We start from the raw sequence: 23715 nt of genomic DNA on the forward strand, positions 1-23715 counted from the left end.
GCCGGCATTCAGAAGTTGTTTTGTGGAATTTACTCAGCGTTTAAATGTTCTTTTGATGAATTTGTTGGGGAGAAAGTGGTCTCCCCGTCCCACTCCTCTGCCATCTTAGGACTGCCCTTCATGTCCAGTTCTAACTGTTGCTTCTTGACTCTCATACAGGTTTCTCAGAAGACAGGTAAGGTGGTCTGGTATTCCCATCTCTTTGAGAATTTTCCACAGTTTGTTGTGATCTCCACAGTCAAAGGTTTTAGCATCTTCAATTAAGTCAATTAGATGTCTTTCTGAAACTCCCTTGCTTAAACTGTTCATTGAGGAAGGCCTTCTTGTCTCTCTTTGCTATTCTCTGGGACCCTGCACTCAGTCGTATACACCTCTCCCTTTCTCCCTTGCCTTTTGCTTTTCTTCTTTCGTCAGCTATTTGTAAGGCCTTCTCAGACAACCACTTTGCTTTCTTGCATTTCTTTCTCTTGGGGATGATTTTGGTCACTGCCTCGTGTACAGGGCTACAAATCTCTGTCCATAGTTCTTCAGGCACTTTGTCTACCAGATCTAATCCCTTGAATCTATTTGTCACCTCCACTGTATAATCATAAGGGATTTGATTTAGGTCGTATCTGAATGGCCTAGTGGTTTTCCCTAGTTTCTTTGTTATTGTTCAGTCGCTCATTCCTGTCTGACTCCTTGCAACCCTGTGGACTGCAGCACACCAGGCTTCCCTGTCCTTCACCATCTCCCAGAGTTTGCTCAAACTCGTGTCCATTGAGTTGATGATGCCCTCCAACCATCTCATCCTCTGTCACCCCCTTCTCCTCCTGCCTTCAATCTTTCGCAGGATCAGGGTCTTTTCTAATGAATAGACTCTTTGCATCAGATGGCCAAAGTATTGGAACTTCAGTTCTCTTCAAATTAAGCCTGAATTTTGCAATAAGGAGCTCATGATCTGAGCCAGGTCTTGTTTTTGCTGACTGTATAGAGCTTCTCAATCTTTGGTTGCAAAGAGCATAATCAGTCTGATTTTGGTATTGACCATCTGGTGACGTCCATGTGTAGAATTGTCTCTGGTGTTGTTGGAAGAGGGTGTTTGCTACAACCAGAGTGTTTTTTAAACACTGTTGGTTAAATAAAAGAATGAACGGGGAGCACCCAAGTGGTTAGGATTCGGTGCTTTCACTGCCTTAACCCAGGTTCAATCCCTGGTTGGGAAACAGAGATCCCACAGGTTGCAAGGCGTGGCCCAAAACAAAACAAAACAAAAGACAAACCACTAAGCACTCCTCAGCAGCCCAGGGTCATACACACACACAAGCACAAACACACACACGTGCTCCCAGCCACCCTTCACTTAGCCATGTGCCCAGCCTGGACCACTCCTGCCCCTAACTGTAATGAGAGAAACTGAAGGGACCTCTCCAGCCCTGGGAGGCAGGCTGTGCTGGGGGCCCTCTGTGGGGGGTGAGGTGCTGTGTGTGTCCCTCTCGGTCACTCCTGAGCCCAGGCTGGACCCGTGGGTGCTTAGGGAGGAGCTGCTGAGCAAGCCTGAGACAGTCACTGTGCTTCCAAGGGCCATGAAGGGCCCAAAAGAGGGCAAGTCCACAAGGGCGGGTTTGGAAGGCTGTCAGGAAAGGCCCTGAGTGGCAGGTGTCAGAGTCTAGGCTGCTGCCGTGGATGCAGAGCTGGTTGAAGTCTTTGAACAGGAGACTGGCGTGATGAAGACAGCTTCTGAGCGGAGTCAGCTTGCAGGTGTGCCTGATGGACCAGAGGGGGGAGCTTCCCTCACAGGTCGCAGAGGGCAGGAAGGGGTCAACGCACAGGACTCCAGGAGTGGCATGAAGGAAGGGGTTGGATGGTGGGTCAGGTGTCAAGGTAGAATCAATAGGATCTGCACACACAGAGGGATGAGGGAAGAGCATGCCCGTAATCGGCTCTGGGTTAGGAACGGTTAAGAGCGGGTGAGTCTTTACAAGGATCAGGCAGCGCAGCTCCACTCTGTCCAGAAGTCCCCAGCCTTTACATCTGGTGCTTCTTGAAGACCAAGTAAGGCTGTTAGGGAATTAGGTCTGCAACTCATAAAAGGGACCCTTTTCCTTTATTTCTTTCAGAAAGAGCCCTGTTGCAGCCCAGTGGGACTAAATGGAAAGGGTTCTTTTGTATGAGTTGAGTCCCTGAATCTGAGGAGGTAGGGGTCCCTGCATGTGAGGAAAATTCCTGCAGGGATATCTCTTGAACTCCTTCAGTTTTCGCTAGTGAGTTTTTGACCAAAACAAGTTCATCTGTTAAATAGGGAACAAGAAAGGGGCATATGATGAATGAGCAAATGTCTATATGATAGGATTATACTTTTTTCTTTTTTAGCTGCATCATGCAGCGTACAGGACCAGGGGTTGAACCAGGCCATGTCAGCGAAAGTGCTGAGTCCTAACCACTGAACCACCAGGGAATTCCCTAAGCTCAATTCTTATTTGAGCACTGAAGTCAATTAGTAGCTGATAATATTAAGAGCCTATTTCTAAGAAAAGACTTAAAACTTTGTTTTTCTTGAGAGTCAGAACTACATGGAATCTATATCATCTATCATTACCTCCTTCTGCATTCCCTGCCTCCCATCCCCTTAGGAACCACCCCTCAGCCTTCCTTCCTGTGTCTCCACAGATATGTGTTCCATCACTGAAAAAGCAGAGAAAAAATAGGTCCTGCAAGACCACCCTCCCTGGACCCGAGCCTCACTCTGTAACCCCTGTAGCAGCCTCCTCCCCGCACTGCCTGCCTCCCGTCCTCCTCTGAACTTGCTAGTCAGGCTTCACCCCACCATACCCTGCAGCTGCTTTTGCAGAGGTTAACAATCTACCCCTAGTTGGATGGCATCACTGACTCAATGGACATGATTTTGAGTAAACTCCAGGAGTCGGTGATGGACAGGGAGGCCTGGCATGCTGCAGTCCATGGAGTTGCAAAGAGTTGGACACAACTGAGCAACTGAACTGAACTGAACAATCTTCCCCAAGCCTAGGTTTTCACCCCTCTGTTACCACTTCTGATTATTCCTCCACCTGCCTCATAACTCTTTCCATCTCCTCCTTTGCCTGCCCTTTAAACACTGATTTTCTAGCATTCAGGGGGTGTGGCCTTCTCATAGATGTACCTGCAGGTATGAGCAGATAAAAACAGACTTCCCAAACACACGCCACACACCGATGACTCAGGAATACCTTCTTGCACCCGAACTGGTCAGCTCAGCCCCAGCTCCCAGGTAGCAGCTGCTTCGCAGCCACCTAGACATTTGTGCTGAGCTGTGTCAGGGACAGCCTGACACCACCTTTTCACCTGCCTGCCTGCTGTTTTGAGTGCTCTGCTTGGGAAAAAGTAGCGCCTTCCGGGGCGAATGTGGGAGTTGTCACAGCGTCTTCCTTTGTCTCAAGTCCTGGTGGCTCAGACGGTAAAGAATCCACCTGCCAGTGCAGGAAACATAGGAGACACAGTCTCGATCCCTGAGTCGAGAACATCCCCCGGAAGAGGAAATGGCAGCCCTTGGACAGAGGAGCCTGGTCCTCTGAGGGCTACAGTCTATGGGGTCGCAGAGTCGGACACAACTGAGCGACTAACACTTTCATATTCTGGTGGTCGCAGTCTGGGGCCTCTCCCTCTGGCTGCCTTATAGCTGACATGCACCCCTCGGACAGCAGCAGCTCACCCCCTGCCCACCCACTGCCTGTCCAGTCCTGCCCTTGAGCACATCGCCTAGCTAGGATGGCTTCTCCGTGTTATAAAGCCAGGCAACTGTGTCTGTGCTCAAACTAACCCATCTCTCAGTGGGTTAGTTCATCTCTTCTGGCACCTCTGGATCCATCTTTTCCTCTCTGATTTTACAGCAGAAACCCTCCCCACAACACACTCACACAACAGACACAGACACAACAGACCTATCACCAAACCAAAGTTCGGTCACCTGAAAAGCAAATTCACTCTACTGACACCAGATCATGCTGAAGGAAAGTACAGCATTTATTTCAGGGTGCCAAGCAAGGGAGTGGAAGACAAGCCTCAGATCTGCCCCACTTTGGTCTTTGAATGAGGGTCTTTTTTTAAGGGGGAGAACAGAGAGGCTGGAATTAAGCATCATCTTGTGACATTTCATAATCATAGTTTCAACAGTCAGGAGGTTTCTGGCTTATGGTTCTCTCCAGGTGGTCCGTGCCTGTTAGCTCATCTTGCCCCGGAGACACAACCTGAGTTTGTGTGTGAATGATGAAATATCTATGATACCAAATTTAGCACCTTAACCATGTCATCAACAACAGGGTATTAGTCGTCTGACTGGTTGATTAGTGTTCAGTTAATCCATTCTGAAGGAGATCAGCCCTGGGATTTCTTTGGAAGGAATGATGCTAAAGCTGAAACTACAGTACTTTGGCCACCTCATGCGAACAGTTGACTCATTGGAAAAGACTCTGATGCTGGGAGGGATTAGGGGCAGGAGGAGAAGGGGACGACAGAGGATGAGATGGCTGGATGGCATCACTGACTTGATGGACGTGAGTCTGAGTGAACTCCGGGAGTTGGTGATGGACAGGGAGGCCTGGCGTGCTGCGATTCATGGGGTGGCAAAGAGTTGGACACGACTGAGCGACTGAACTGAACTGAACTGAACATGGAGTTGAGGCTTCTCAGGTGGCTCAACTGGGTGGGCGGGGGGGGTGCTCAGTTTCAGATACATGCCAGCACAGCCTTCCCAAAGCCAGGCTGCCACCAGCCTTCATATTCCTGTCTGTGCACTCTGAGCCTCTGGAAGGTGCCACCTCTCCCATCTGGAGGCGTGATTCAGGGCTTCAGGCTTTCCAGCACCTGGTGCCATCCCACCCCTGCCCTGCCTGGAGCTCCACATGTACCCAGCTGTGAGCTGTGGGCTGTGGCGTGCCTGCCCCTTGCACTCCTGGCAGCCCAGCTGGGCTCCTGGGCACAGCACCTAGACCAGCATCAGAGTGGGTTATTTGATGTCTGTCATCATAGTCTTTCTTTCCCCGAAAGGGATGCATGAAGAGGGTTCAGACACTCAGCCAGTGCTAGCACTGTCGTGGGGGGTTTTGCTCCAACAACAAGCACTGACTCCATCTCCTCTCTCTGATCCAGTGTCGAGCATCCACGGCATTCAGGAAGTGGGCCCCCCTGATGCTCAGCTCCTGAGGCTGGATAACATGCTGCTGGCCGAGGGCATGTCCAGGCCTGAGAAGCAAGGGAGGGGAGCATCGGCAGCGGCCAACGCAGCAACGCCAGGAGGCCATCCAAACGAGGGTGGCCTTGAGCACTCTGACTACAGGGCCAAGCTGTCCCAGATCCGACAGCTGTACCACTCCGAGCTAGAGAAATATGAACAGGTGATTTTCTGCGTGAAGAGTTTCTATCATGGGAATGCACATTTGTCAAAGGAACCCATGGAGTACAAACTGCCTTCCCTTGGCAGCATCAAGCAGAGAGCCCACGAGCTTGGTCTCATAGCAGAGGTGGCTGATTTGACCCCAGCCCCTTGCCATCATTTCTCAGTAGCCAGCCTGCATGAGAGGCTTGGGGGGCAGGTGGCTGGTCCCACCCGGGACCCTAGGCCAGCCTGCTAGGTGGTCACCAGCTAGCACGTGTGTCCCCACCCCAGGCCTGCCGTGAGTTCACCATGCACGTCACCAACCTCCTCCAGGAGCAGAGCAGGATCAGGCCCGTCTCGCCCGCGGAGATAGAGCACATGGTGGGGATCATCCACGGCAAGTTCCACAGCATCCAGATGCAGCTGAAGCAGAGCACCTGTGAGGCTGTGCTGGCCCTGCGCGCGAGGTTCCTCGACGCCAGGTCAGGCCCTCCCCCCAGCCTCTGACCTCAGGAAGGGAAGCAAGTCCTGCACTGGTTTGGGTCTGAGTTACGGGAGCCTCCCAGCCTAGGCAGGGGCTCTGGCCACGGCTGCAGGGGCGGCCGTCACACAGCCTCCAGGAAGGCTAGGAAGTGCTGACCGCTGCTGTCACAGCCTCTAGGAGATCAGAGATGGGGATGAGGCCCCACAGACGATCACCGGCTGAGGCTGTCTGTCTTCTCAGGCGTAAGCGGCAGAATTTCAGCAAGCAAGCCACAGAGGTGCTGAATGAATACTTTTATTCCCATCTGAGCAACCCATACCCCAGTGAAGAAACCAAAGAGGAGCTGGCCAGGAGGGGTGGCATCACGGTCTCCCAGGTGATGGTCCTTTCCTGCCACACCTCCCTGAGCCCGAAAGGGACACCCGGGAGGTTCCTCAAACGTGTGGTGCAGGAGCCGAACGTGGTGTGCAGCCACAGCCAAGCACGTGCAGTGCAGCCTCGGAGCTGGCTGGCTGGGCTCAGGTCCCGGGTCTGGGCTACGAACCCGGACCTCAGGCAGGAAGCCATACCTACCCTCCCACGCTCCCTGACACAGTGGGTGTGGAGTGTGCGGTCCTGCCACCACGGAGGACAGCACTTAGGAGGGATCCTTGGTGAACTGTAGTCGTTAGGGATTTTTTTTTTTAAACCTTACATTCTTTATTGATGTATTGGGTTTTGGCTGGGCCGGGTCTTCACTGCTGTGCAGGCTTCTGTCTAGTCGTGGTGGGCAGGGGCTACTCGCCATCGTGGGGCCCGGGCTTCTCCTTGCAGTGGCGTCTCTTTTGTGGAGCACGGCTCTAGGGCAAGTGGGCATCAGTAGTCGTGGCTCCCGGGCTCCAGAGTGCAGGCGCAGTAGTTGGGACACATGGGCTGAGCTACTCCACGGCATGTGGGATCTTCCTGGACCAGGGATCGAACCAGTGTCTCCTGCGCTGGCAGGTAGATTCTTTACCACTGAACCGCCAAGGAAGCCCAGTCGCTAAGATTTCATGTCCTCATAGCAGACGGGTGTGCTGTGTCCTGTAAGATGGATGGGGTGTAAGCTTAGGAGAAGAAGAGGAACTTGGAGCAAAGTCAGGACTGAAAGTGATAGGCCAGCTCTTGTGCAAGAGCACCAGTCCAGTTATCCTGGAATAAATTCAGGCGTGTGCATCACCTGCTAGTTGCTCAGACAGCCCAGTGCGTGAGTCTGGGGGCACAAGACAGGCAACAGCTGGCTCCAGATGGGAAACAGAAGCGCAGGCTGGAGAAGAGACCCGGACAACTTCGGACCATATTGGGATGACTGTTCATCTCAGTGGGATTGGGGTGGGGTCGGGGCTAAGGCGAGAGCCCAAGAAATCTATCAGAAGGTTTTGTTGTTTGTCTTATTGATTTTTATCGTGTTGGGTCTTTGCTGCTTTGCACCAGCTTTCTCTAGCTGCAGAGAGTGGGGGCTACCCTAGCTGTGCTGTGGGCCTGCTCATCGGGTGGCTTCTCTTGCTGTGGAGCTCCACAACACAGGTGCTCTGGCTTGGGCTTAGTTGCTCTGAGGCATGTGGGATCTTTCTGGACCAGGGATTGAACTCATGCCTCGTGCATTGGCAGGTGGACTCTTAACCACTAGGCCACCAGGGAAGCCCTTTCAAAAGGTTTTACAATGAGAACAGTTAAGTGCAGGCAGGCCACAAGTGAGAGACCAGACCAGGCGACACCCACGGGGCAGCGTGGGGGTCGGCGCCCGCCTCTGGCCGCAGAGAGGGCCATCAGGGGCCTGGACGCAGTAGGCTGGCCCACCCCCTCCCCCTGTGCTGAGGGGGAGGCTGAGTCACCACCCTCTGCACCAGCCCCCTCGGAGTCCGGCAGCACCTTGGGGGCAGCGGCGCTCGGGAGGCCTGCGGGGTCACACCGGTGTCCTCACTCACCCAGAACTGCCGTGGTGTCCTCAGCACTTCGGCCAGAGCTGAAGTGAGGCCTACGCCTCTAGGACCTCGAGGCCCAGAAGAAGTGGGCAGCCCATCTGTCCCCAGGAGCAGTTGTCTGGAAACAACCAGATTCACTTCAGGGCCTGCCACCTCAGAGAGCAGGCGGGTCTGGGGTCTAAACTTCATCTGAGGAGAGAGTTTGTGACAAACAAAGATTTGAAAAGCTCTGGCCACATTCCAGTGGCTGGGCCCTGACATCCCCACCCACCCACCAGCAGCCGGATTCTGCCCTGGGACCCCTCCCCGCTGCGGCGGCTCCTCGGTAGAAATGGCTGACAGCTGAGTAGGGCTCCAAATGTGGTGCAGGCTGTGAGGTTCACTTAAGGAGAAAATAGTGGAGCAACATTGGGGAAACGGTGTTGCAGACGAGACCATGGATGTTTTCAGGATCAGCTGCAACTGCACGCTGAGGAGGCCCGAGGGGGAAGGACAGGAGAGCTGAGCCCATGGACAGGGCATTGGGTGGAAACCTGAGTGGCTACAGCTACATGGACCAAAGGGGCCAGAGGGACTAGGCAGGGAGTGGCCGGTGACGCCGAGCTGTGGCTACCGTTGCAGAGAGGGCATCTCGCTCCTGTCCAAGGCGCTGGGACAGACCCTGTAGGGAGGGCGGACCCCAGCCTGAACCAGCTCCCCCGCAGACACCCACTCGGGAAGTCTGCTCTTTGTCCCTCTAAAATGCCAGTTGAATTCAACATGGAAAACCGCTCGCCAACATTCTTCTGCAAACTTCAGCACAGACGTGCGGGTGCACTCCTTGGAGGTAAGTGGGAGCCAGGTGCTTACCTGGCTTGGTTGCGAGCAGATCACACTCAACACTGAGGGCAGGAGAGCTGAGAGCAGGGAACACACGTGGGGCTTTTTCTGTCCATGGTTGACATTGAGAGGATTACAGAGAGACGTTAAAGAAACTAATTTTTAAAGGAGAAAAGGTCATCCACAGTCCTGCCGTGCAGTTCAGCTGTGTGTTTCTGTTCATGAAAATGCACACGTCTCACGTGTGCATGAACCTGCAGGCCCAGGCGCCCCACTTGGGGATACACGGTGTTTCCAGCTGTGCACGTCTCCATGCTCATACAGCTGGGCGCTGTCCAGCCTCTCAGCCAGCCAGGGATGTTTTCGTTGTCACAGCTCTTGAGGGGAGGGGAAGGCGCGCCTGGCCTCCTGCGGTGGAGACCAGGGATGCTGCTCAGCACCCTCAGGGCCCAGGACAATCCACAGGGAGGAGCCCTGCCCCAGAGGGCTCGTGCAGATGTGCAGTCAGAGCTGGGCCCCTGGGCCGGCTCTGTGCTTACAAGATGTGTGTGACTGCAGCTCCCTCCCAACCAGCTTCAAGGACTGAAGGCTGCCTGCGCTCCGCGCTCAGCTCCTTCCCCTGCTCCATCAGATGGTCCTTTATCCTTTGATAAGTTTTGGATTTGACTGTGTTCTTTGCTTCAATCGCATTCCCAGAAACGCAGTTCCTGGTGCATGTGTCCCGCACCAGGATTCAGTCTGTTGCCTGCAGTGAGCAGACACTGGTCTCTCCAAGCGTGTGACATGTGCCTGCCCTGCTCCCACCTCCATCCTCATCCCAGTTCCAGCAGCACCTGGTCCTCAAGCAGCGCAGCTCCTCCCTCTCTGTAAGCCACACCGACTCCAGGGCACCCCCAACACACAGCAGACATTTCCCTGTGCCCAGGGTTCATCAGTGCCAGCTTCACAGTCTTAGCCTCTCACCCTGTCCCGAGGCCACGCGCTGTCATGCAGCAATGCCCCCTCCTTGCGTGTCTCATTGCTCCATCAGCTTTTCCAGTGACTTCTGTCTCTGTGTGTCCACAGGTCTCCAACTGGTTCGGCAACAAAAGAATTCGGTATAAAAAGAACATGAGGAAGTTTCAAGAAGAGGCTACCATCTACACAGCCAAGACAGCAGTGGACGCCACAGAAGTCAGGGGCCCAGGGCGCCAGGCCAGCCCCCCATCAATGTCCCACTCCAGTGAGTGGGACAGTGAGCCGGGCTCAGCGGCCCCCCGAGGCTGAGTGCACCGAGCTACATTCAGGGCAGCCGCAGGCCCCTGCACACGCCTCTCCCCTCTGCTCACACTGTGGGGCTTCCATTCCCACTGGAGACGGTCCCCATCAAGTCACACAGCCCCGCCGGCTGTGCAGGTGCCGTGGGGACAGAAGGTGCATCCCAGAAGGCTGGCCTCCCCACCCACACAGACTGCAGGAGGGCTGGGAGCCGCGGGAGTCACGTTCACGGCCTCCTCCTGACCCACGGGCTGGCGAGTCCCACCTGCAGCGTCGCTGCGCCTCCCGGGGCGGGAACGCTGATCCTGACCCTCTGACCCCTGCAGGCTCCTCTGGCCCGTTTCCGCTGACCGGCCCCGGGGACGCACTTATCCGCCTGCAGACGCTGGCCTGCCTCCAGCCCACCCCCCGGGAAGGCGGCCTTCTGGCCCAGGTGAGTCTGTGGCCCAACCCCGAGGCCTGTGGGGTCCCCGACCCAGTGACGAGCAGGCCTGGAGCCCCCGTGGGTGTCTGGTCCTCGGGACTGTGGTCTCCGCAGGCTCTCGTGAAGGGCATGAGGACCAGCTGGGCCCGCCAGGCCCTCATCACGGGGATGGTGCAGGCAGGCGGAGCCCCTCCGGGGCACCTTGGGCACAGAGGGCCACTCACCAGAGACCTCAGTCCTCACAGGACTCAGTGGGCACGGCAGGCTCTGCCTGTTGGGAAGGGGCCCTCCCTCCCCGAGGAGGCAGAGGGTGGGGTGGGAAAACGAGGCCCTGATGGTCTGAAGATGCAGCCCCCGAGCTCAGAGCCTTCAGCATGCCTCACCGTCCCGGCCACCCCCTCCGCTGGCACCCAGCTGGGCCAGAGTGAAGGTCCATTTTGGCGACTGGGAAGAGCATGGGCCTTGGATCCCGACTCTCAGGATGTGCCCTCAGGAACTTTCTCAGAGTGTGGGACGCCATCCCTCTCGAGGGCCCTGGGGCCTCCTGGCCCCCTACTGACAGCCACGGCGGGGGGCGGCTAGGGAGCCTGGCCCCACACTGAGGGCTGTCCTGCGGAGCTATGCAGGCACAGGTGTAACACGGGCACGCAGCAGTGGGCAGGGTCTTACGCGGCCAGACTGTTTGCTTCAGAGTCAAATCTCCCTCCTCAGTGTACCCCTCTTAAAGATGCAGGGAATGGCTGTCCCCTGGTGCAGGGCATCCCGTCACCATGGCAACCCCACAGCCCACAGTGAGCACCTGGCAGAGCCAGCACTCTGTTGTCACCGGGTGGCCAGTTCATCCTGCCTTGCACCTGCCCAAGGCCCAGCGCCACGACCACAGTAGGGGCAAGCCTGTGAGAGTGACTCAGGGTGAGGGGTCCGTGAACCGGGGGCCGGGTCCTGTCGGCCCCACGGAGTAAGTGGGAAAGCATGGGATGTGGTGTGCACACCCAGCTGTGCCCCAGTCCCCTGGCGTGGGCAGGCACAGATGCTCTTCCCGAGAGAAGGTCTCCAGGCTGAGCACCCCCGCTCCCCTACCACCCCCCACCCAGCTGGGCGCCGACTCCTCAGCCCTGAGCTGCCCTTTGGCTCCCAGGCCCACACTGGTCCCCAGCCTGTCACCTCCCAGGCCTGCCCGGTGAGTCCTCCCCTCCTCACTCATGTCTTCCTGCTGAGGTCACAGGCCTGTGGTGCCCACCCGAGGACAGAGCGTGTCCCCCTGCGGCCAGCGTCCCCGCCCCAGGCGCTTTCAGACTGAGGCTGAGTGCAGCAGCGCTGGCCTCCCAATTCTCTTGCCCAGCACTGTCCTCAGGCACATGTGGGAGGTAACAGCTGTGGGGAGAGGGGGAAGGGAGCAGGGTCTTGGGCATCGTCGGGCTGGATACAGGCAGGAAGGTTCAGCCTATTCAGGAAAGTTTGAGAGTGAGGGGGGAGAAAGGGAGTTTGTGCATCATTGCTCTCGCGGGCTGCACACAGGACTCACCTTGGAGCAGACAGCCATCATCAACAGTGGTTTCCATGATGGTGGCGGGTCTGTGGACGAACACCCCACGGTCACGTGTGCCCAGTACATCCCCCCCAGCCAGCGGCCATGGGCCCTCCCATGTCAGGCGGGTCCTGCTGGGTTCCTGAACCTCTCGCTGCTCAGCACATCTCACCACGGTCTTTCAGGGCCCACTGTTAGCTCCGGGCCTGCCTGGGTCTCCCTCCCCCTTAGAGCACGTGCCACGGTGCCCCGTCCCTCCCCTGCCAGCGCCCGGCCAGTGGAAGCCAGACCACGCCAAGGAAGCACAGCCACGTGGAGGCCAGCTGCGCCTCAGGGCAGAGCCCTGCGCCCCCTCATCCCCTGGCTCCTCTCACAGTCCTCAGCACGTTCTAAGGGACGTGGAGGCTGGACGGGCCACCAGTCTTCACGCACCCCCACACACACACTGAGTCCTGTCTGTCTTTTCAGCCCAGGAGCGGCTGGCAGGTGAAGCGAATGCCAGCCGCTTCACCCGCTGGCAACCCCGGCAATGTCCCCTCAGACGCATCTAATCAAGTGTTGGGGCGAGCAGAAAAGAGGACGGTGTGACCTGCCGCGGTTCCCTGGCGCTCGAGTTCCTTCAAAACCCCAGAGCTGACAGCAGAGGGCGCTCCCTAAGCCGCCGGCCAGACACCCTGACTCTCCACTTATCAACTGGGATTTGAAAGCTTGAGATGCTGCTTGTTCTCCCAACTCTCGTTTTTATATTTATACATATATATACATACATATAGTAATTTTCTGGTTAAGACTAGGAACTATTTCTACAAGAAATTCTGGCACCAATTCTGCCATTAAAATTTTGAACTGATTTTAATTTTGCCACCATTCACCCCAGATTTGTTGCTGGCAGTGGCTGATGACGCAAATGCAGTTGTGCGAGTTGTGACCTTTTGCTCACTGGTCCGTCCCGGTGCCAACTCGCCCAGACACTGTCTCCCAACCTGACTTGTGTTATGAATATGCAGTTTTGATTTAAGTCTGTTGTGAGCTCAGGGTTTTACCAGAATTAGTTTGGCACTTTTCTTTCTTCCGTTAATACAAGTTCTACCATTTTCAGCTGAAATGTCGTTCGAGACAATAAACTTCCCAAGCGCTTTCCTGCCTCTGTGCTCTTGAAATCCCGCTGGCCTGAAGTTCGGTGCTCAGCGTGCCCCGCCTCCCAGGCGTCCCTAGGTCCGCTCACCTGGTTCCTCCTCGGCTTCAGCCTTGAAGGCGGGGGCGGGGCCTTCGCTCGCCTCCTCTTCCTCTTCCTCTTCCCCTCCCTGTGAGTGAAAATGGTAGAGCTGGGGGACTTCCCTGGCGGTCCAGTAGCTAAGACTCTGGGCTTCCAATGCAGGAGGCCCAAGGTCTCTCCCTGGCCAGTGAACTGGATCCCACGGGGCCACAGCAGAGTTCACAAGCCACACCTAGAGGTGCCCCATGCCACAGCCGAGGCCTGGCGCAGCCAGAACAAGCAGGCAGGGCTGGGCTGTTGGGAGAATTAAATGAGCCTGGACTGGGGACAGCTCAGGGCCCTGAGCAAATATGTTGCATCTGCCCATCAGTCTACGTCACCAGAGCCCTGACCCCACACTACGACTAGCCCCTGAGTTTCTGTCCAGAGGGTTCTTCTCTGCACACAGTGTGTTCCAACTCCCACACGCCTCCACACAGGTCACCCCAGATCCTGGCCAGTTGACTGCGTTCTCCTGGTTCTTGGCCTCCCAGCCCCGCCATGTCTCCCTCCGGTCCCCGCCCCCTCTGTCCGGTCCCCGCCCCTCCTTCCAGTCTCCGCCCCCTCCCTCCAGTCTCCGCCCCCTCTCTCCTGTCCCCGCCCCCTCCCTCCTGTCTCCGCCCCTCCCTCCTGTCTCCGCCCTCTGCGGTGCCACCACTGTGGTGTTGATGCTCTAGTGAGGGGTGCAGACAGGTAACGAGGTGCAGGAGTAAAAGTCCGCCAGGCCCAGCCATGCAGCATGGCAGGATCACAGCCTACACCCCGAAAGGCTGAGCACAGTGGTCTCCAGGAATCAGAGGACCTCAGCCTCGGCCCTTCTGGCTTCCATCCACCTGCCCACCCTTACCGTCACGGCCACAAGCCTGCTGTTACCACACTGCCCTCCAGGTCTCCATTTCTGTTTGAGAACAAAGAAATGGATTTCTTTTTTTTTTTTTTTAATATATTTTCTTGGCCGCACTGCACGGCATGTGGGATCTTAGCTCCCCGAGCAGGGATTGAGCCCATGCCCTTTGCATTGGACGCACAGAGTCTTAACCACTGGACCATCAGGGACGTCTCAAGAAATAGATTTGTAGTGAAGGTAATACAGTCTCAGCTGACTCCATCCAGGCCCTGGCCCCTTCTCCACCGGCATCCCCTGCAGACCCATCCTCAGAGTTAGGGTCCTACCGAGATGGTCTGTGATGGTCTGTGTGTCCCTGCGTGCATGCCCCCACTTTGCATGCCCTGCCTTTCTCCACATGATGTATCTTGGAGCGGCCACTGCTCTGCATCTGGGAAGATCTTCCTCCAGTGAGTGAGCTCCTCGTTCCTGGTACTGGATACTTAGGGTGGTTCCATCTTTGCAGCCCTGGGCCCTCACGACCCCCCAGCTCAGCAACTCCTGAGTGCTGAGTGCTGGTCAGCGAGCCGCCCCTGGCCTGGCTCTTTGCATCGTTGCCGCCTCTTTTCTTCCCTTCAATGCACTGTTGCAGTGCTCAGTCGTATCTGGCTCTTTGTGACCCCCTGGACGATAGCCCACCAGGCTCCTCTGTCCATGGGATTCTCCAGGCAAGAATACTGGAGTGGGTTGACATTTCCTTCTCCAGGGGAGCTTCCGGATCCAGGGATGAAACCTGTGTCCTGCATTTGTAGGCTGAGCTGCCTGGAAAGCCGCAGGGGCCAGCCATCAGGACCTCCCCCTGCGCCTGTGACACTTCCACTGCGCACTCCCCCAGCAGGAACGGTTAAGATGCTAGGAAGCCCCAAAACCGCAGCCTGGAGTAGGGAGAGTCTCAATCGAGGCTGTTGAGCAGCCCACCCAAAAGAAGACCCATTCCCTGTGAGCAGTCACTTCCCAGTCCCCCTCCCCAGCCCCTGACAACCTCTAATCTGCTCCGTCTCCGTGGATTTGCCTGTTCCAGACATTTCACACACAGAGGATCACACAGCATGAGGCCTTCTGGGTCCTGCTCCTTCCATTCGGCCTGTTTCCGGGTCGAGCGGGGCACTCTGAGCCACAGGGAGACTGGACGGGATGTCACAGAGGGAGGGCAGCGCAGCTCTGATCTGGCAGCTTGGTGTGTCCACACAGCTGGGCAGAAGCGTCATGTTCAGGATAGAAATGTGGAAGCCGGGACAAGGACTTACTGTATAGCACAGGGAATTCTGCTCAATGTTATGTGGCAGCCTGGAGGGAAGGGGAGTTTGGAGGAGAATGGATACATGTATATATCTATGGCCGAGTCCCTTTGCTGTTCACCTGAATATCACAGCATTGTTAATTGGCTATACACCAATGCAAAATAAAAAGTTTTTTAAAAATTAAAAGAACTTCTTTTGTAAAGTGAAAGAAATAAAGGAGATATTGCAAAACTTCCAAAAAGAAATTTGGAAGTTCAGTTCAGTTCAGTTCAGTTCAGGCGCTCAGTTGTGTCCAACTCTTTGCGACCCCATGAATCGCAGCACACCAGGCCTCCCTGTCCATCACCAACTCCCGGAGTTCACTCAAACCCATGTCCATCGAGTCGGTGATGCCATCCATCCTTCTCATCCTCTGTCATTCCCTTTTCCTCCTGCCCTCAATCCCTCAGCATCAGTCTTTTCCAATGAGTCAACTCTTCGCATGAGGTGGCCAAAGTACTGGAGTTTCAACTTTAGCATCAATCCTTCCAAAGAAATCCCAGGGCTGATCTCCTTCAGAATGGACTGGTTGGATCTCCTTGCAGTCCAAGGGACTCTCAAGAGTCTTCTCCAACACCACAGTTCAAAAGCATCAATTCTTCGGCGCTCAGCCCTCTTCACAGTCCAACTCTCCATATCCATACGTGACTACTGGAAAAACCATAGCCTTGACTAGACAGACCTTAGTCGGAAAAGTAATGTCTCTGCTTTTGAATATGCTATCTAGGTTGGTCATAACTTTTCTTCCAAGGAGTAAGCGTCTTTTAATTTCATGGCTGCAGTCACCATCTGCAGTGATTTTGGAGTCCAAAAAAATAAAGTCTGACACTGTTTCTATTGTTTCCCCATATATATCCCATGAAGTGATGGGACCGGATGCCATGATCTTCGTTTTCTGAATGTTGAGCTTTAAGCCAACTTTTCCACTCTCTTCTTTCACTTTCATCAAGAGGCTTTTTAGTTCCTCTTCACTTTCGGCCATAAGGGTGGTGTCATCTGCATATCTGAGGTTGTTGATATTTCTCCCAGAAATCTTGATTCCAGCTTGTGCTTCTTCCAGTCCAGCATTTCTCATGATGTACTCTGCATAGAAGTTAAATAAGCAGGGTGGCAATATACAGCCTTGATGTACTCCTTTTCCTATTTGGAACCTGTCTGTTCAATGTCCAGTTCTAACTGTTGCATCCTGACCTGCATACAGATTTCTCAAGAGGCAGGTCAAGTGGTCTGGTATTCCCATCTCTTTCAGAATTTTCCACAGTTTATTGTGATCCACACAGTCAAAGGCTTTGGCATAGTCAATAAAGCAAAAATACATGTTTTTCTGGAACTCTGTTGCTTTTTTGACGACCCAGCAGATGTTGGCAATTTGATCTCTGGTTCCTCTGCCTTTTCTAAAACCAGCTTGAACATTAGGAAGTTCACGGTTCACGTATTGCTGAAGCCTGGCTTGCAGAATTTTGAGCATTACTTTATCAGCATGTGAGATGAGTGCAATTGTGCGGTAGTTTGAGCATTCTTTGGCATTGCCTTTCTTTGGAATTGGAATGAAAACTGACCTTTTCCAGTCCTGTGTCCATTGCTGAGTTTTCCAAATTTGCTGGCATATTGAGTGCAGCACTTTCACAGCATCATCTTTCAGGATTTGAAACAGCTCAACTGGAATTCCATCACCTCCACTAGCTTTGTTCGTAGTGATGCTTTCTAAGGCCCACTTGACTTCACATTCCAGGATGTCTGGCTCTAGATGAGTGATCACACCATCGTGATTATCTTGGTCGTGAAGATCTTTTTTGTACAGTTCTTCTGTGTATTCTTGCCACCTCTTCTTAATATCTTCTGCTTCTGTTAGGTCCATACCATTTCTGTCCTTTATCGAGCCCATCTTTGCATGAAATGTTCCCTTGGTATCTCTAATTTTCTTGAAGAGATCTCTAGTCTTTCCCATTCTGTTCTTTTCCTCCATTTCTTTGCATTGATCGCTGAAGAAGGCTTTCTTATCTCGTCTTGCTATTCTCTGGAATTCTGCATTCAGATGCTTATATCTTTCCTTTTCTCCTTTGCTTTTCGCTTCTCTTCTTTTCACAGCTATTTGTAAGGCCTCCCCAGACAGCCATTTTGCTTTTTTGCATTTCTTTTCCATGAGGATGGTCTTGATCCCTGTCTCCTGTACAACGTCACGAACCTCATTCCATAGCTCATCAGGCACTCTTTCTATCAGATCTAGTCCCTTAAATCTATTTCTCACTTCCACTGTATAATCATAAGGGATTTGATTTAGATCATACCTGAATGGTCTAGTGGTTTTCCCTACTTTGTTCAATTTGAGTCTGAATTTGGCAATAAGGAGTTCATGATCTGAGCCACAGTCAGCTCCTGATCTTGTTTTTGTTGACTGTATAGAGCTTCTCCATCTTTGGCTGCAAAGAACATAATCAATCTGATTTTGGTGTTGACCATCTGGTGAGGTCCATGTGTAGAGTCTTCTCTTGTGTTGTTGGAAGAGGGTGTTTGCTATGACCAGTGCATTTTCTTGGCAAATCTCTATTAGCCTTTGCCCTGCTTCATTCCGCATTCCAAGGCCAAATTGACAAAAATCAAGAGAGGATGTCACAAGTCAGAAAGGCAGATCTCAGGAGCAGAAAGTGAAGCCTCACCAGCGTGGCTGGACTGAGCCACATGGGCTCAGTGGAACCACAGGGCCATAAACCAGTTCAAGAAGCACTCAGAGGCAGAGAGCACAGTCAGCTCTTGAGCTCATTTGCAGCAAAAATGTCGCCAGAGGCCGTGGGGTGTGAGAGGGAAACACCCAAGGTGTGGGGAGAGCTGCCAGGCAGGTCCTGAGGGAAGGGAAAGTGGGATGCACCAGGAGAGGTCGTCTGAACCCTGGAGAGGAGGCGGAGAGCACAGGTGCTGGAGAAAACCCTGCAGGGGTGTCCCAGGGGAAACAGACGACGTTGCAACTTCTGTGTCCCCGGCGGCCCTAGCGCTCGCTGCTCACTTGCCCCCTCTCCTGGCCATGGCGTGAAAGCAGCTCTGGGTTGGTTTAGCCTCCAGCTTCCGGCTGGGTCTCCTAGAGGGTTTCAATTTGAGCAAACTCCCTACCTCAAATTCTTCACCTAAAGTCGCACTTTACTAACATTTCATATTACATTACTCAAAAAATGCCTGAAATGTGGCCACACGACAGTAATCGAACTATAAGGATTACAGGAGCTCAGAGGAATCGCCCTGCCGGCAGAGCGGGAGCTGATGGCGCCTGCATGCAATGGAGAGGACGTTGAGGCCCGGAGGCTTGGTGACCTGTGCCCCAGGCCCCCAGTTAGGAGAGAGGTAGGCAGACCCAAGGCCTTGAGCCTGAAAGCTGATCAGGGGAGACTGCTCATCAGTACAGCGACTCAAGACGGCAATTTTCTAGAATCTATTATTATTAAAAATGCACACACTCTCTCCCTCAGCAGTTTGCCTGCTGATAATTTTCCTACAGGAACATGCAAATGCCTGCAAAATGATGCACTTCCTGCTACATTTTTTGTAATTGCAAGAAAAGGAAAAGAAATATTTGTCAGTTGAGAACTATTTGGAGCTTCCCCAATGACTCAGCAGTAATCTGCCTGTGACGCTAGAGATGCTGGTTTGACCCCTGGGTTAGGAAGATCCCCTGGAGGAGGAAATGGCAAACTACTCCAGTATTCTTGCCTGGAAGAAATCCCGTGGACAAAGGCGCCTGATGGGCTACAATCCATGGGGTCGCAAAGGGTCAGACACGACAGCATAACTAAGCCCGAAGCACAGGGACTGTTTAAATCAGGCGGTTGAGTCATGTAGTGGAATAGTATACAACCATTAAAAAGCTGAAGCCGTTTTTCTCCACAACGTGTTACTGTAAAGAATAGGAAGATAACAATTTGGTACATTTTTTAAAATGAGGTATCCAGATAGCTTTGGAAGGAGACACGGGTCACATCCACGACCACTGGGGAAGGAACCAAGGATCGGGGATTGGTGCAGACTACCCTTGGGCAGTCTGCATTCTAGAAATCCCTAAGGGCCTGGTGGGCTACAGTTTGTGGGGGTCTCAAGGGTCAGACACGGCTTAGCAACTAAACAACAACAAAAAGAGGCTTGTGCAGGAAGAGGAGGAGGAGCCCTTGGAACACTGACCACGCCCCAGTCAGTTCTGCTTGTCACCCACCCACTAATGCTTGGCTTGGCCTACGTGATCCGGGATCTTACCTGAGAGGAGGCGCACTGGAGAAGGGTCTATCTGGAAAGCCGCCGCTCAGGGAGGAGAGGGTGGGCGATTCAGGCGCTGATTCCCACCATCGTCCACCAGGGGTCGCCAGGGCCCTGCAGAGAGTACAGAGCTGGAGGCCTGGAGACCTGCTGCTCCCGGGCAAGGGACCCCAGGATGGAAGACCCCTTACCTGCTAGCTGTGGGGTTCAAAGGCAGATCCACACAAAGGGTCAGGCTCGGGGCAGGAAACAGGACCTCCGCTGTCACTATTCTGCTCAGTGTGTCCCTTGCAAAGTGTCTGACCACCCTCACTTGGGCACTCTCCCTCTCATATTTGCATGTGTGTTTGTGGTTTGCATATAATATGCACGATTTGCTTTATTTGAATTAAATGCATGTGTGATTTGCATATTTTTGCATGCCATTTGTGTAGTTTTTTAGAGACCTTTTTTTTGTGAGCCAGTTTGTTGGGAGACGGAGACTGGGAATCCATGTCCTGGGCAGCCTCTGAGAGGTGAGGGGACACCTCCAGGTTCTATGGAATCTCATCTCCATCCCCTGGTTGGGAGCCCCAGGAAGGCACACTCTCTCTGCTTAGAGCCCCACCCTCTGAGACAAAAGCCACCGTAACCTGGGCAGGGTTTCAAGCAGCTGGACACAGAGTCTTGAGGGCTACTCTGAGGTGTCTAGGCTAGAGATGGGTTTAAATGGAGGTTCTGGTTCATTGGATCCAGGCCAAACCTGGGAATCTGCATTTCCACCAGCTCCCAGATAAGGCTGGCATTCTGGCCAGATGTCTGGGCAGAAAAACTGCTAATATTCTCTCTGATCCACACATCTTAATCCCAAGGCCCCCACCAGAGAAAAATTCACTCTCATATTAATCATAGAGGCTTCCCAGGCGGCTCCTGCCAATGTAGGAGACCTAGGTTCAATCCCTGGGTGGGGAAGATTCCCTGGAGAAGGAAATGGCTACCCGCTCGAGCATTCTTGCCTGGGAAATGGACAGAGAAACGTGGCAGCCTATAGTCCATGCAGTCGCGAAAGAGTCGGACATGACTTAGCAACCAAACCACAACAGTATTCATCATGATACTCAGTTAGCAAAGTGTCTGAGGTTGATTGGTGATTTAAAGAAAGCAAAAGTCTGGTTGTAGCTTAGTTTTGCAAGCAGCAGCCGTGTGCCTGGAATTGTGACCCTGACTGGGGTAACTGCCCCTGTCTGGGCGTGGACCCTGCGCATGACACCCTTCCTCCGGGCCAGCTTAGACAGGGTGTGGCTGGGCTGTCAGGTCCTTGGGTTCCTTATTTGGGAACACTGAGCGATTGGAAAGAGGGTGCTGAATGAAATAAAAATGCACAATTTGTATGCACTATGAACATGTATACACGACCATATATAAGATAATAACAAACAAGCACCTCCTCTATAGCGCAGAGAACTCTACCTGGCATTCTATGTACCTATAATAGCCTATACAGGAGAAGAATCTGAAAAAGAATGGATACATATATGTGTGTAACGAAGCACTTTGCTGTACGCCTGAAGCTAGTGCAACACTGGAGAGCAACTCGTCAGCTCAGTCGCTCAGTCGTGTCCGACTCTCTGTGACCCCATGGACTGCAGCACACCAGGCCTCCCTGTCCATCACCAACTCCCGGAGCTTGTTCAGACTCATGTCCGTTGAGTCAGTGATGCCATCCAACCATTTCATCCTCTGTCATCCCCTCTCCTCCCTTCAATCTTTTCCAGCATCAGGGTCTTTTCCAATGAGTCAGTTCTTCGTATCAGATGGCCAAAGTATTGGAGCTTCAGTATCAGTCCTTCCAATGAATATTCAGGATTGATTTCCTTTAGGATGGACTGGTTTGACCTCCTTGCAGCCCAAGGGACTCTCAAGAGTCTTCTTCAACACCACAGTTCAAAAGCATCAATTCTTTGGTGCTCAGCTTTCTCTATGGTCAAACTCTCACATCCATACATGACTACTGGAAAAACCATAGCTTTGGCTACATGGACCTTTGTCAGCAAAATGATGTCTTTGCTTTTTAGTAGGCTATCTAGGTTTGTCATAGCTTTTCTTCCAAGGAGCAAGCGTTTTTTAATTTCATGGCTGCAGTCACCATCTGCATCTGATTTTGGAGCCCAAGAAAATACCATTTCCATTGTTTCCCTATCTACTTGCCGTGATGTGATGGGACAAGATACCATGATCTTTGTTTTTTGGATGTTGAGTTACTCCAACATAAAATGAAAATTAAATTTTGAAAAGTGCACAGCATGAGACCTGTGAGTTTGAGTTTTCTTTGGGGACTGACTGAAGACCATAGCCCCACCAGCCTCTCAGAGAGTTCCCAGCAACCGCTCCAAAGAGGGGGGAGGATGTCAGCATGTATGTGATCTTGGAGACGGAGAACGTGCAATCAAGCACGTGTCTCAGAAGAGCTGCTACTCACATGAACCAGATGTCTCAGTTAATGATTTCAGTGCTTTTCTAAGTATGAAAAGATGCAAGAAACTGAGCTCATTAAAGTTTTCTCCTGAAAATACCTACCTATCTGAAGGGCTACTCAACCAGTTTCCCCAGAGCCCTGAGAGCTTCATTCTTAATCTCTGCCCCGAACTCCCTTCAGGGTTTGTTGAAGGTGAGCAATCGCAGTAGCTCATGACCCAGACCTTGTAGAACCAGGTGATGAGGGACCTTCTTTAGGCATGAAGGGTAGCACTTTAAATCTCAAACACACATCCAAATATGTAGGAGCCTGAGGTCAGGGAGCCAGAGGACCTGAATTTTAGGGTAACCGACAGATGCAGGAGCAGTGTGGAAGGGCCTCCTGCTACTGCTGCTAAGTCACGTCAGCTGTCTCCGACTCTGTGGACCCCACAGATGGCAGCCCACCAGGCTCCTCCGTCCATGGGATTTCCCAGGCAAGAGTACTGGAGTGGGTTGCCACTGCCTTCTCCAGGTGCTGGCAGCACCTCCAGCCAGCCTGGGGGTGCTGAATAGGTTCCTGGGCCCACACTACTGTAAGCTGGCCAGAAATTGGGTTCCTAAGGAGGGCATGAGGGGCACCGTGGGCACCATGGGACTAGTGTGGGCCACCCAGCGGTGACTGATTCCGGACTGGGTGCCCTACTTCGATGGCAAGTTTAAGGACGATTAGAACTTCCTCAGTGGTCCAATGGTTAAGACTCTGCTTCCACTGCAAGGAGGCATGGGTTTGATCCCTGGTCAGGGAACTAAGATCCCACATTCTGAGCAACCACACACACACATACACACACACACACACACACACACACACACACACACACACAAATCGAAGACCAATTAAACTAAACGCCCACGTCCAGTCCCCCTGGTGTCTGGTGCTGCTGCCTCCTTCCATTCGCATCTGGAGCGGCCCAGGAAGGCGGGGAAGTCTAACCCAGCACGAGTCAGACTTCCTATGTTGGCGGATACAGTTTTGCTGTGTGAATGCGCACAATAAACTTCGCTCTGGGAAAAAAAAAAAAGAATCACCAGTGGAGGGGGGCTGGTAGGGAGGCTCCAGAAAGAGGAGATATATGTTACTTATAGCTGATTTGGGGCATTCCAGGTGGCACAGCGCTAAAGAATTCAGCTGCCAGTGTAGGAGACACAAGAGATGCAAGTTCTATCCCTGGGTCAGAAAGATCCCCTGGAGGAGGAAATGGCAACCCACTCCAGTATTCTTGCCTGGGTATTCTCATGAATACCGGAGCTCCATTCTCATGGAGCCCGGTGGGCTGCAGTGCATGGGGTCACAAAGAGTCGGACACCACTGGGTGACTGAGCAGAACACACAGCTATTCACGTTGTATGTTGTTTTACAGCAGAAACTAATATTCTTGAGAGTCCCTTGGACTGAAAGGAGATCAAAGGAAATAAATTCTGAATATTCACTGGCAGGACTGATGTTGAAGCTGAAGCTCCAATACTTTGGCCACCTGATGCAAAGAGCTGACTCATTAGAAAAGACCCTGATGCTGGGAAAGACTGAAGGCAAGAGGAGAAGGGGATGACAGAGGATGAGATAGTTGGATGGTATCACCAACTCAATGGACATGAGTTTGAGCAAGCTCTGGGAGATGGTGAAGGACAGAGAAGCCTGGTGTGCTGCAGTCCATGGGGTCGCAGAGAGTCGGACACAACTGAGCAACTGTTCAACCACAAGTGGACACCAACATCAGCAGAAAGAAAAGTTTGAAGAATGAATTGGAGCTATTCTT

At 53.2% G+C, this 23715-nt stretch overlaps 1 protein-coding gene and 1 long non-coding RNA gene across 8 annotated transcripts in view; one reads left to right on the plus strand and one right to left on the minus strand.

Annotated features, from left to right (window-relative positions):
• Window positions 1–12942, plus strand: part of PBX4 (PBX homeobox 4) — a 67401-nt gene extending 54459 nt beyond the window's left edge. For 3 of the 7 annotated variants that reach the window (XM_042249565.2, XM_027969340.3, XM_060415355.1), the window contains 6 exons: window positions 5125–5369; window positions 5642–5832; window positions 6075–6210; window positions 9662–9818; window positions 10180–10286; window positions 12274–12942. In XM_042249565.2, the coding sequence (XP_042105499.1) occupies window positions 5125–5369; window positions 5642–5832; window positions 6075–6210; window positions 9662–9818; window positions 10180–10286; window positions 12274–12393 (956 nt within the window). In that variant the 3' untranslated portion in view covers window positions 12394–12942. Of the gene's footprint in view, window positions 1–5124; window positions 5370–5641; window positions 5833–6074; window positions 6211–9661; window positions 10010–10179; window positions 10290–12273 lie in introns of those variants that run through there. The other 4 variants (XM_060415354.1, XM_042249563.2, XR_006059802.2 and 1 more) reach the window with 4 other exon arrangements.
• Window positions 6113–13588, minus strand: LOC121819577 (uncharacterized). Its single transcript, XR_006059803.2, has 4 exons — window positions 13031–13588; window positions 11803–11852; window positions 7781–9669; window positions 6113–6896 (listed from the first exon to the last, which is right to left on the minus strand). It is a non-coding gene; the product is annotated as an uncharacterized LOC121819577 (long non-coding RNA).
• Between the last annotated feature and the right edge of the window lie 10127 nt (window positions 13589–23715).

Source organism: Ovis aries, chromosome 5, assembly GCF_016772045.2.
Source record: "Ovis aries strain OAR_USU_Benz2616 breed Rambouillet chromosome 5, ARS-UI_Ramb_v3.0, whole genome shotgun sequence".
In the NCBI taxonomy this organism is placed as follows: Eukaryota; Metazoa; Chordata; class Mammalia; order Artiodactyla; family Bovidae; genus Ovis; species Ovis aries.